Source organism: Panthera pardus, unplaced genomic scaffold, assembly GCF_024362965.1.
Source record: "Panthera pardus isolate Hobbes unplaced genomic scaffold, ASM2436296v1 HiC_scaffold_20, whole genome shotgun sequence".
Classification (NCBI taxonomy): domain Eukaryota; kingdom Metazoa; phylum Chordata; class Mammalia; order Carnivora; family Felidae; genus Panthera; species Panthera pardus.
In genome coordinates, this window is record NW_026526766.1 from 9,075,510 (window position 1) to 9,089,130 (window position 13,621).

Consider the following 13,621-nt stretch of genomic DNA (forward strand, 5'->3'; position numbering starts at 1 on the left):
GTCATGAAAGCAATGGGCTCTCCCTTGAGACAAACCTGGTTCATTCCAGGAGACCAGCTTTCTAGGTCTTTCCGCGCCCCCCCCCCCCCCCCCGCACCCCCACAAGCCTTCCGGAGTAAGAGACTGCCCAGCCCTCTGCAGGAGACCTTCTCTCAGGCACCACGGTTTCAATCCCCTAGAACTCAAAAAACAAGAGGCAGTGTTGGTGGAGCTAAATTGTCTCTTTATTAGGAAAGCACCAACACCACATTCTTGGAAATTACTGGAATTTTATTTGCCTCAGGCTTATGACTCGCAACCAAAGACATTGTGCAAAGAAAGCAAAGATTAAGTACACTTTAGGGAGAAGGAGACGATACACATCAGTAACATAGGAGATCGGGCTGACAAAGGAAGCCATCCAATACACTAGAGAGATTGCAATATTCAATAGCGTTTTCAACAAAACTTTGTTTTGAAATCAAGAGCAAAAAAAAAAAATTCAGCAATGTTTACAGTAGACATAAATCGTATACAGTTCAAAAGCATTTTTTTTTCAGATCATAGAGCATAAAATGGAAAAATGTCTATGCAGGTGAAGTCTAATTACTGTACACTTATCACCTATTAAAGTTGCTTATATGTACCACAGTGTAAACAAACAAACAAAAAGAACAATACCGAACAAATAAAAACTCTGAAAATTGCCTGATGAAAAATAAAATAACCAGTGGCTTTTAATGGCTTCTCCTGGTTATCAGTGCTACAAAAAGACAAAAAAATCTTCTCATCTGGACAGGTGGTAAAACCAGGCACAATCAAACCGTTACCAAATGAGACCCACCCATAGAAATATACTATCCACCCACATATTTTCCATCAAAAGCTTTGTTTGTTTTAATCTTTGAATCTTTGAGGCCCATTTGGTCACAATATGTTACAAATATTTGTGTGTGTGTGTGTGTATGTGTGTGTTTTTACACCATGATATCATATGTTTGTCTGGCACTATCCTAAAGCTAGTTTATAGATGAAGATGCTATAGAAACAACCCAGGGCCCATAGGACAAATGAACTCACTGGGCAGAAATGAGAGAGGGGACGAAGGAACTCAGTTCTACCGAGGAAAAAAAGGCCCGTACTCCTCACTCATCATCAGTCCCGCTTGCTTCTGACTGTTCCTAAAAATAAGACAAAATGAAGGAAATGACACCTAAGAAAAAAGCAATAAACCATCCCGAGGGCAAGGCAGAAAAGACACGACATTTTGGAAACAGTCAACCCAAGTCTCTTCGTTCTGTGTCAAGATGGCGAGACGCTTGTGAGGAATTCAGGCTAAAAAGGGGAGCCCCCGCTGGGAAATCCCAAAGGAATTCCCACCATCTGTCTTGCTTGCTTTCACTGTGGCATGAAAAGTTCAAGGCTGATAATTCTTAACACTATGGGTTTAGAAAATTCACCAGAGGCAAAAGTACTATACGTTGGAGGTCTACTCACGGGGACGTCTTCGAAAGAAAACACAACATTTTAAATGTATTCGAAAAGCCTGGGCCAAGGGTGAAGGCTGGGTGTGGGGCTGGGGTAAGAATTCTCAAATGTTTTCATCAGACCCAAATGGTGGTGCCCTGCAGCACACGGACCACAACGTTAAATTCTCTGTCCAGAAGAAGAAAAAAGAGGGGGGCGAGTGATAGCCTGAGGTCTTCTGGAAAGTGAATAAGTGGAGGGGATTTCCCAAGGCCGGTGGCGGAAGTTTCTGCCAGCAATGCCACTTGCCTCCAGAATTTGGGGACGGTGTTGTACTGTTTGAGTCTGAATTCAACTTCTGCTGTTTGCTACTATGACCTGGAGGTAAGCACATGGAACCTTGGCCCTGGTTTCTGGGCTATGTTGCAAGTAAGAGAAACGTTAATTATGGATCATATGGGAAGGTAATTCTTTCAGGGCCTGGCTCCATAAGTGCTCCTGAATTTTTCCACCATGAAAAATAACCTGCCATGGAGAAAACTGTGTTGGGAAGTGACGGGAAGATTAAGAAAGGAGGAAAGGAAACACGATTGACTAGTTTTTCATTTTTGAAAAATGAAAAAGGCCCTAAACACAAAGCCCGCAATTCTTTGTCCTAGATCATGCAGCTTTAGTTCATATCCCTCAATAACAAAATCTCCCCAAGTCTTGGTGTTTCCATTTCTGGAAAATAAAGAGGGTTACGAAAAAGGGAAAGCGGGGAGAGGGCTTCTGGGCCTTAGTCAAAGCCTGGTCCACTTACGTTTTCCTCCTGCTCCTCATCGCTGTCGAAATCACTCACTACGGGCTTGGCTTTTCCTCGATTTGGCCTTTTCTTGCCTTTGCCTTTGTCCCGGCCTTTCTCGTCTTTTTTATTGAGCTTGATTTTCACCTTGACGGATTTTGCTGCAACAAAAACAAAACCACAGTGAGCCATCGCGGTAAGTCCTTCTGCAGGTAGTAAAAAAGGGCGCCAAGCTGCAGGTGACAAATCAGAAGGTCGCGGAGTATCCAGAACCCTCTCAATTCAGGCTTGTTCTCCATGGTCCTGTTAGCACCCCCTTCCACTCAGAGACTTTTCTTGGTTAGGAGGATAAATTAACATCATCGCCCTACGCAGGCAGCATGAGGAATGAGGTCTTACAGAAGGCTGGGTTCTTTGGCTGTTCTCTTAACTGGCCAGACAGGGATCTCCCTCAGCAGGATAAACAGAGCTGTCTTCCCTACTCCTGGGGGGTTTTTCAGGAAAAAGTACAAATAAGTGTAAGGCTTTTAAAAAAATTTTTTGAAGGCCCGTGTTACTATGGAGATCACTCTAGTTGACTTAAAAAGAAAATTCACATAGTTGAATAATATTAACAGCACAGAAAGGTAGAAAATGCAAAGTTAAATGATTGTATGCTTCCTTTCCCGCCATCTCTAGTAATTCCTTGTTGTTCTCTTTCTGGTGATTATTTCCAGAAAAAAACAGTTTACATTTTATAATTACATAAAGATGTCAAGCATGCGCATGCACACACACACTTTTTTATGCATGCTCAAATGTGACAGCCTGCCTATATTCTCATATATGTGGGACATTTCTACCCATTCATATACATATTGGTGTAAATCTAAGTATTTTTCATTTTTGAGAGAGAGAGAGAGGGAGACACAGAATCTGAAGCAGGCTCCAGGCTCCGAGCTATCATCACAGAGCCTGATGCAGGGCTGGAACTCAAAAACCTCAAGATCATGACCTGAGCTAAACTTGGACATTTAAAAACTGACTGAGCTACCCAGGCACACCACCCCACCCACCCTCTGCTGCCCACCTAATTCTTTCTAAAGCCTGTAAATGTTCTACTTCAAGGGTGCATGAAAAATTCTTTAACCCTTTAGTGGTGGGTGCTGAAGTTCCCAGGTTTGTGTTTTTTTTGTTTTTTTTTTTTTTCAAATTTAGAATATTTGTTGACAGGTTTGGCAGAACTGAGGAGAGATATGGTGAACATGTATCCACATGGTAAATTTCTACCAGTATTCTGCTCAATGAACCTTCAAAAACTGGCATCCCTCTTCCCTTTCAAAGCTATTCTGAGGACAGGAATAAGAACACAAGGGAGGATTCAACGTGCAATAAATACCACAGAGGCAGGTGCGTATTCCAATGTACAAGGAAGATCCGTCCCATGGCACTGGGCCAGGACAGATGTCTGTGGAATACCATGTTTAGGATTCGATGATGAAGTCACTAAGGATGTGTAGCCCTCATTCAAACCGGTTAGACTGGAATATCATGTTTACTGGGTCTCAAGGCACATGGAAATGGATATTGTCATGGAGGGAATTACAGTTCTAGAAGGAAGCTTAGAGATGAGAGTTTTTTCTTTTTAAAGTTTATTTAAAGAGTCGGACACTTAACTGACTGAACCATGATGAGAATTTTTCAGACTTCCTTTGTGAAGAGGAGGGACCCACCAAAACATTGACACAAATGAAATCTTCCATGAGAGCACAGGGTATCCACAAAGAGGAGACTGGAGCTGTTCCGAACTGTAGTTCCCAAGTATGTTCTCCACCCAACCCGAATGCAGCAAAGGTGGGCAAATGCGAGTACACAAAATAGTATTCTAGTCAAGGCTTCCCTTCCTTGTGCCCAAATGTCTGCTGCATCATGAGCTATCAGGTACGGCCCTGTTATTGTGTGTGGAGTAATTTAGGAAAAGGGGAAAAGCTGGGGTGCAAAGGCTGACCTATTAATAGAAATGCATAAGGATGTGAAGCAAGGCCTCTAAAAACCCTCTAAAAAATTTGTAAAATTTTAATGTTTATTTTTGAGAGAGAGAGAGGCAGACGTAGAATCCAAAGCAGGCTCCAAGCTGTCAGCACAGAGCCCAATGTGGGGCTCGAACCCACGAACCCCGAGATCATGACCTGAGCCGAAGTCGGATGCTTCGCCGACTGAGGCACTTGGGCATGCCACCTCTAAAAACGTGCTAAACGAAAAGAAGACATGAAATATCTTTATCTACACAGGTGGAGCATTTCCTGACATTTGCAGTACAGAAAATCCACGCGAGGTGTGAAAGGGCAGAAGGCTGGCAGTAAAGGTAAGAAAGTACTTCTTTAAGAAGATAATTTAAATACACCTTGGAGTGGGAGATACTCGAAAGCTACCTGATTTTGTGTGTCAGTGAACGTGTTACTTCCAAAAAGCCGTCATGCAAAACTCGACTAAAAGATGGGACCTATCAGGTAGGCACTACAAACAGCATCCTATGGCTTTATGATCCCACCATTATGTACCCATGAAAACTGTCCTTTATCAGGCAGAATAACAGCCCCTTGGAGATGTCCCTGTCCTAATCCCCAAAATGTTACATTACTTGGCAAAAGGGATTATTGTTGCTAATCAGCTGCCCTTCAGAAGGGGAGATAAGCCTGGATTAACCAGGGGAGCCCTGAGTCCTTAACAGAAGAAGAGGAAGTCCCGAACTTACCTGCTGAGGACACATTGATTCTACAACTATATACAGAACAATTTCTGCAGGAGGAAAAAAAAAAACAAAACACCGACCCCAAACTAGCTAAGTGACTTCTACACATTAGGCAAATGAGGAAAAAACATCACATCAAGAGGAGAGCTGAAGCACATTCTCACCATAAACCCCACCCCTGGGGTGGTGCTTCCAGTTCAGGAGGTTAATGCAAAACCTGGAGATGCTCCCTGAGGAGTGAAGGGTTTGAGTCCCACATCGGGCACCCCAAGTTTTAAGACCTGCAGCCCAGAGAGGAGTCCCTAAAACATCTAACTTGGAAAACTAACGAGTCTCACATCCAAGAACCCCCACAAGGCTCTAGTGAGCTGCAAAATGGGGTGTCTTGGCCCAGGACCCAGTACAGAGGCACCCAGACTTTAAGTGAAAAAGGCTTACTTGTTTTATTAAAAGCTCAGCCTGAGCAGCAGGCGCCTCATCTGACGCACTTCTATAAAGGCCTGTTGGGGTGCTCCCTGGGGTGGAGGCATCATGCACTTTCCCTCTACCTCCCCAGTGTATCTCCTGGACAGGAGCTGGTACCCTCCTCTGGTGCCCAATGTTGGCAGCTACCCCCCCCCCCACCCCAGGGCAAAGCAAAAGGCAAGAGTCCAAGAACCCCAATCTTTTAGTGAAAGAGACCCATTAACTTGGTTTCACACATGCAGTGTGAGGGGAAAATCTTCTAATGAAACATACGTCTATCTAAAGACAGGCAGGAATCCTTTTGCAAGACCTAGCAGGGCAGGCCTTACCTTTGAGCTCTTCCTCTGCCACACTCCAGAGAGAGTCAGGAGATCCCAAAGGGCCATTTCTACATGTAGGGCCATGGTTTTTATGTCTGCCAGCCCCGGGACATCTGGCTCCCGTGGCCTGCAGCTTATGCTTATGACCCAGCAGCACTGTAGATGTTGGCTCACTTTAAAAGTATCTAAGCAGCCTGAACTGCCATGCTCACGGAGATCCTCCCCTTTCAGACCATGACTGGTTCTTGGCCCAACCTTAACCACTGGGAGCTGCTGAAAATAAAACAGGCTGCTTAGAGTATCACAAAGGTGTGAGAGACCACCAAGAGGTAGAGCAGGGTTCAGTAAGTTTCGTCTTCAACAAGCGGTTAAGCTTTTAAGACCGAGAGAAGCCATGGTTTAACGAGTGCATCAAAACCAACACAGACTCCAGGGAGGTGAAGAGACAGAGGTATAATGTTCTCAATGAAAGACGAAGGTACACATTTAGGTATATCACTTAGCTCTATTTTCTTAGGGGCTTTTTCTGGTTAGGAGTTTAAAATAATGGCCATAAAAGTGCTCACAGAACTGGGTAGGAGAATGGATTAACACAGGACTTCCACAAGGAGACAGAAAATAGAAACAAGTACCCAGTAACAATCAGAGCTGGGCCGCCCAGGTGGCTCAGTCAGTTCAGCATCCAACTCTTCATTTCAGCTCAGGTCATGATCTCATGGTCATGATGTCAGATCAGGTCATGATCTCATGGATCTCGTGAGATCAAGCCCTGAGCTGGGCTCCATCCTGGGCACGGAGCCTGCTTAACCTTCTCTCTCCTTCTGCCCCTCCCCTGCTCACTTTCTCTAAATAAACAAAGTCCCAGAGCTTAAGAATGCAGTAGCTGAGCTGAAAACTTCATGAGGAGAGATCCACAGAAGACAGAATAAAACAGAACTGGACCAGCTGGACAAGTACAAGGGAAACCCCAGAAGACGATCAGATTTTTCAGCAGAAACTTTCTATGCCAGAAGGGAGTAACAGATGTATGCAAAGTGCTCAAAGAAAAAAAAAAAAAAAGGCCAACCAAGAACATTCTACCTGGCAAATTTATCATTCAGAACTGGAGAGAAAAATGTTTTGCAGACAAGCAAAAGCTAAAGTTCATCAACCTCAAGAAGTATAAGAGGGACTTTTCAAGCTAAAAACAAAGGGTGCAAGTTAGGAGCAACTCCTATGAAAAAAATAGTAGTGAACGGATCACTTGTAAAGTTAATATGAAGGTTGAAGACAAAAGTAGTAAAAATAACTATAACTACAATAATAAAGAGATGTAGCATGTGACTTTAAAAACCTAAAACGTGGAGGGGGTGGGGACAATAAAACTGTAGAGCTTTAGAATATGTTAAAACCTAAGTTTTTATCAACTTAAAGTGGACTGAATAAATATAAACTGTTGTATGTAAGCCTCCTGGTAACACAAAGCTAAAACCTCCAGTAAATACACAAAAAATAAAGAAGTCTAAGGATACCACTAACCCCAGTCATGCAACCACAGAGGAAGGAGCAAAAGAAGAAAGGAACCATAAAAATTCCAGCAAGCAATGAACAAAATGGCAGTGAGCACACAGCTATTATTAATTGTTTAAAATACAAGTGGGCTAAATATGCCAGTCCAAATAGGCTGAATGAGTGGATATGAAAAAGCAAGACCTGCCTAGAAGATACTCACTTGACATCTGAAGACACACAGACTGAAAGGGAAGTGAATGGGAAATAAATATATTCCACACAAATCGAAACCTGTAGCAACAAAAGTTATATCAGACAAAACAGACTTTAAAACAAAGACTGTACTAAGGGAAAAGGAGAGGCTTTACATCATGATAAAAAAGGTCAATCCAAGAAGCAGATATAATATTGATAAATATATATGTACCCAACATAGGAACACCTAAGGACATGAAGCAAATATTAAAGGATATAAAGAAAGAAAATGTCAGCAATATAATGAAAGTAGAGGAGTGTATCATCTCGCTTAAATCAGTTGATGGATTGAAATGACACATGAGATCAGATGGAATTCATACATGTAGAGAGAACATTCCAACCAAACACTGCAGAAGATACATTCTTCCCAAAGGCACATACAACATTATCCAGTACTGATAACATGGTGGGCCACAGAACAATTGTCAATACACATAAGAAGAATGAAATCGTGTAAAGCTTTTTTTTTTTTTTTTTTTTTTTACTACAGTATGAAACTGGAAATCACTCACAAGAAGGAAATTGGAAAAAAAAAATACACGGATACCACACAACATCCTACTCAACAACCAATGGGTCAACAAAGAAATCAAAAAGTAAGTGAAAGTCTCTTGCACGAATGAAAATGGAAACAGTAGTCCTAAGTCTGTGTATGCAACAAAACCAGGGAAGTTCATAGCAATACAAGCCTACCTCAAGAAACAAAAATCCCAAATAAACTATTGATTTTACATCTATAAGAACTATAAAAAGAAAGCCCAAAGTTAATGGAAGAAAGGAAATAATACGGATCAGAGAGGAAATAAATGAAACTGAGACTAAAAAAACAATAGAAAACATCAATGAACTAGAAGTTTGAAATGGTAACTAAAATTAATAAACCTCTAGCCAAGACTCATTAAGAGAAAAAGAGGGCTTAAAATCAGAAACACAAAGCATAATTAGTGACTACCATGAACAATTATATGCCAACAAATTGGAAAATAGAAAAACAGATCAATTTCTAGAAACTACCTTCTAAGAAGCCTCAGTTATGAAGAAACAAAAAAATCTGAATACAGCAAATATAATAAAATTGAATCAGTAATTTAAAAAACCATAAAACAGGGGCGCCTGGGTGGCTCAGTCAGTTAAGCAGCCGACTTCAGCTCAGGTCATGATCTCGCGGTCCGTGAGTTCAAGCCCCGCGTCGGGCTCTGTGCTGACAGCTCAGAGCCTGGAGCCTGTTTCAGATTCTGTGTCTCCCTCTCTCTGACCCTCCCCTGTTCATGCTCTGTCTCTCTCTGTCTCAAAAATAAATAAACGTTAAAAAAAAAATTTAAAAAAACCATAAAACAAAATCTAGAACCAGAAAGCTTCACAGGTGAATTCTACCAAACAATTAACAGTTATAACCTATCCTTTCTCCACTTATTCCAGCAATTGAAGAAGGAATGCTTTCAAACTCATTTTACAAGGCCAGCATTAATTACCCTGATACCAAAAGGTCAATATACATGAAGGACACCGATGCAAAAATTCTCAGCAAAATACTAGCAAACTGAATTCAACAATGCATGAAAAGATCACATGCCACAATCAGGTAGGATCTACTCGAGGGAGGCAGGAGGCTTCAAATCCACAAAACAATGTAATATGCCCTATTAACAAAATGAAGGATAAAAATTCCATCTCAATAAGATGCCAAAAACACACCTGACAAAATTCAACAGCCAGTTCTGGTAAAGATTCTTGACAAAGTAAGTATAGAGGGAACATAGCTCAACATAAAAGACACCATATACAAAAAACCCGCAGCTAACAACATACTCAGTGGTGAAACACTGAGAGCTCTTCCCCTAAGAGGAGGAAAAAGACTACGACGCCTACTCTTGCCACTTTTATTCAACGTAGTAGTGGAAGTCCTGGCCAGAGCAGGTATTGAAGAAATAGAAGGTGTCCAAGTTGGAAAGGAAAAAGTAAAACTGTCACTACGGACAGAGGACACGATACTAAATCCAGAAAAGCCTAAACACTCCACCAAAACACTATTAGAATGTGTGGAATTTTACGAAACAAAATGGATGAACGTATGGGAAAGGAAAAAAGAGAGGGAAGCAAACCATAATATACAGAACAAATGGAGGGTTGATGGAGGGACGTGGGTGGGGGGTGGGCTAAATGGGTGACAGGTATTAAGAAGGACACTGATTATGATGAGCACTGTGTGTTCTATGTGACTGATGAATCACTAAATTCTACTCCTGAAACCAGTATTAACACTACACACTAACTAGAATTTAAATAAAAGTTCGAAAAAAACAAAACCCTGCTACTGGAACAAAAAAAATGAATTTCGCAATGTAGTAGGATACAAAATGAACATACAGAAATCATTTGTGTTTCTATATACTAATAGCTATCAGAGAAATTTGGGAAACAACGCTCCCTCCAACTGCATCAAAAAAATGAAATACCTAGGGGTGAATTTAACCAAAGAGATGAAAGACTTGTACTCTGCAAATTGTAAGATGGTGATGACTAAACTAAAGATGTCACAAATAATGGAAAGATAGATCAAGCTCAGTCAGTTAAATGTCCAACTCTGGCTCAGGTCACGATCTCACGGTTTGTGGGTTTGAGCCCCACACCTGGTTCTGTGCTGACAGCTCGGAGCCTGCTTCGGATTCTGTGTCTCCCTCTCTGTCTCCCCCTGCCTCTCTCAAAAATAATGAACTTAAGAAGACTGAAATATCAAAGCATCTTTTCTGACCACAGTGGTATGAAAAGAGAAATCAATTATTCACATGTGGAGCTTAAACAATGGTAGTGAACAGCCCATGGGTCAACAAAGAACTCAAAGGAGAAATTAAAAAATAACTTGAGACAAATGAAAATAAAAACACAGCATACCAAAACTCCTGCAGCAGAAGCAGTTCTTAGAGGGACGTTCATGACAATGAATGAAGCATCAAGAAAGAAGAAAAATCTCAACCTACTTTTACAGCTCAAGCAACTAGAAAAAGAACAAACAATTCCAAAGTTAGTAGAAAGGAGATAATAAAGATCAGAGCAGAAATAAATAGAGGGTAAAAAGGCAATAGAAAATAACATTGAAACAAAAGCTGGTTCCTTGTAAATAAACAAAATGGACAAATCTTTAGCCACACTCACTAAGAAAAAAAGAGGTGTCAGAATCAATCAAAGACAAGTTACAGCTGATACCACTGAAATACAAAGGATCACAAGAGACCATTGTGAACAATTATATGCCAACAAATTTGGCAACCTAGAAGAAATGGATAAATTCCTAGAAATATAAAACCTATCAAGACCAAATCATAAAAAGATAAGACAATATGAACAGATCTATTATTAGTAAGGAGATCAAATCAGTAATCACACACGTCACAACTAATAGAAGTCTGGGTCCAGACAGCTTCACTGGTGAATTCTACCAAACATTCAAAGAAGAATGAATACCAATCCTCTCAAAATCTTCCAAAACAAAGAAGAAGAAACACTTCCAAACTCATTTTCTGAGTCCATTACCCGGATACCAAAACCAGACCAGGATGCCATAAGGAAAGAATTTTATAGGCCACGATCTGTGATGAATATAGATGCAAAAATCCTCAACAAAATATTAGCAGTACAAGTTCAACAATACATTAAAAGGATTCTACCCCACACTCAAGAGGCATTTATTCTGGGCATGTAATGATAGTTCAAATCACAAATCAATAAACATGATATACCACCTTAACAAAACAAAGGATAAAAGTCACGATCATCTCAATAGATGTAGAAAAAGCATCTGAAAAAATGCAACATCCACTTATGACAGAAACTCTTGACAAAGTGCATATCGAAGGAACAAACGTCAACATAATAAAGGCTATATATAAGCCCACAGCTAATACACTCAATGGAGAAAAGCTGGAAGCTTTTCCTGTAAGATCAGAAACAAAAACAAGGACGCCCACTCTTGCCACTTTTATTCAACACAGTACCCGAAGTCCTATCCAGAGCAGTTAGGCAAGAAAAAGAAAAGGCACCCAAGTTGGAAAGAAAGAATTGAAACTATCACTAATTGCAGAAGATAATGTATATAGAAAACGCTAAAGACTTCAAATATGTTAGAGCTAATCAAAGAATTAAATGGAAGGATACAAAATCAATATACCAAAATCTTTTGTATTTCTAAACACTAGTGATGAGCTTTCAGAAAGAAATTAAAACTATTCCATTTACAGTTGCCTTGGGGGAAAAAAAAAAGTTCCTAGGAACAAATTTAACCGAGGAGGTGAAAGACACGTAAACTGAAAACTATCCAATATTAATGAAACAAGTGGAAACATATTTGTGCTATCAACTGGAATAACACTGTTAAGATGCCCATACTACCCAAAGCAACCTGTAGATTCAGTGCGATGTATAAAATTCCAATGGCATTTTTCACAGAAATAGAACAAACATCCCCCTAAAATTTGTGTGATGCCTCAAACAATCCAGAGTAGCCCAAGCAATCTTGAGAAAACAAACAAAGCTGGAGGTATCACACTCCTTGATTTCAAACTATATTACAGAGCTACAGCAATCAAAACAGTATGGTATTGGCATTAAAAACAGACATATAGATCAATGGAACAGCATAGAGAGCCCAGAAGTGAAGCACACACATGGTCACTTTACAACAAAGGAGCCAAGAAGGTACAACAGTGAAGGGCCAGTCTCTTCAGTAACGGTGTTGGGAAAACCAGACAGCCACATGCAGAAAAATGAAACGGGATCACTATCACACACCATACAAATATCACATAACAAGAATTATCTCAATGAAGGTAAAAGACTTGAAAGCATAAGACCTGAAACCACCAAACTCCTGGAAGAAAACATAGGCAGGAAGCTCCTTGACATTTGTCTTGACTTTATGGTGTTAGGTCCGAGAACTCATTGCCAACAAAAGCAAAAATAAACACGTGTGGCTACATCAGATGAAAAAGCTTCTGCACAGCAAAAGAAAGTATCCGCAAAATGAAAAAGGGGCCTAGTGAATGGGAGAAAGTGTGTGCAAATCTTATCCCTTCAGGAGTTCATATTCAGAATATGAAAGATCTTCTACAACTCAATAGCAAAACAATCCAATTAAAAAAATGGGTAAATCATTTGAACAGACATTTTCTCAAAGACATATACAGATGGCCAAGAAGTACATGAAGAGGTGCTCAATATCACTCATCACCAAGGAAATGTGGATCAAAACCGCAAAGACCTATCACCTCACACCTCTTAAAAGGGCTGCTATCCCAAAGACCAGAAGTAAAAAGCGTTGGCGAGGATGCAGAGAAAAGGGGACCCTCGTACCCTGATGGTAAGAATGTAAATTTGTGTAGTCACTATGGAAAACTGTATAGGGGTTCCTCACAAACTAAAAACAGACCTTATTATTTGGCAATCCCACCTGTGGAGTTTACATGAAGAAAATGACACTAAATCGAAAAGATGTGTGAACCCCCATGTTCACTGTGGCATGACTCATAGTCAGGATTTGAAATAACCTAAGTGTCCACTGATGGGTGAATAAAGGAAATGTGTGTGTGTGTGTGTGTGTGTGTGTGTGTGTAGTGAACTATTATTCAGCCATAAAAATTTTTCCATTTGTCACAACATGGATGGACCCAGAGGGCATTATACTAAGTAAAATGTATTTACTACTATACATAGTAAAATATACTATGGCTATTATTCAGCCATAAAAATTTTTCCATTTGTCACAACATGGATGGACCCAGAGGGCATTATACTAAGTAAAATAAGGAAGATAAATGCTCTATGATCTTACTTAAATGTAAATTCCTAAAAAGAAAACCAAAACACTCCCCGAGGCTGGTTGCCAGAGGTAGGGGCTGGAGGGTGACTGAAAGAGGTTGAAAGGTACAACTTCCAGGTTTGAAACAAGTTAAGTCAGGAGTATAGAATGGTGACTGTAATTGATAATACTATGTATGTGACATTTGCTAAGAAAGTAGATCTTGTATGTTCTCAGCAAAAGGAAACATTTGTAACTGTGGTGATGGATCTATTTTTTTTTTAAGTTTTTAAAATTTGAGAGACAGAGAAAGCAAGTCAGGGAGGGGCAGAGAG

General features: G+C 40.4%; 1 protein-coding gene across 6 annotated transcripts in view; it reads right to left on the reverse strand.

The window, feature by feature from the left end:
• Positions 1–202: 202 nt before the first annotated feature.
• The window catches only part of SMARCA2 (SWI/SNF related, matrix associated, actin dependent regulator of chromatin, subfamily a, member 2), a 179,874-nt gene continuing 166,455 nt past the window's right edge, over positions 203–13,621 (reverse strand). For all 6 annotated transcript variants that reach the window (XM_053907776.1, XM_053907771.1, XM_053907774.1 and 3 more), the window contains 2 exons: positions 2,249–2,391; positions 203–1,160 (listed from right to left, as the gene is read on the reverse strand). In XM_053907776.1, coding sequence (XP_053763751.1) covers positions 1,125–1,160; positions 2,249–2,391 — 179 coding nt within the window. In that variant the 3' untranslated portion in view covers positions 203–1,124. The remainder of the gene's footprint in view (positions 1,161–2,248; positions 2,392–13,621) is intronic.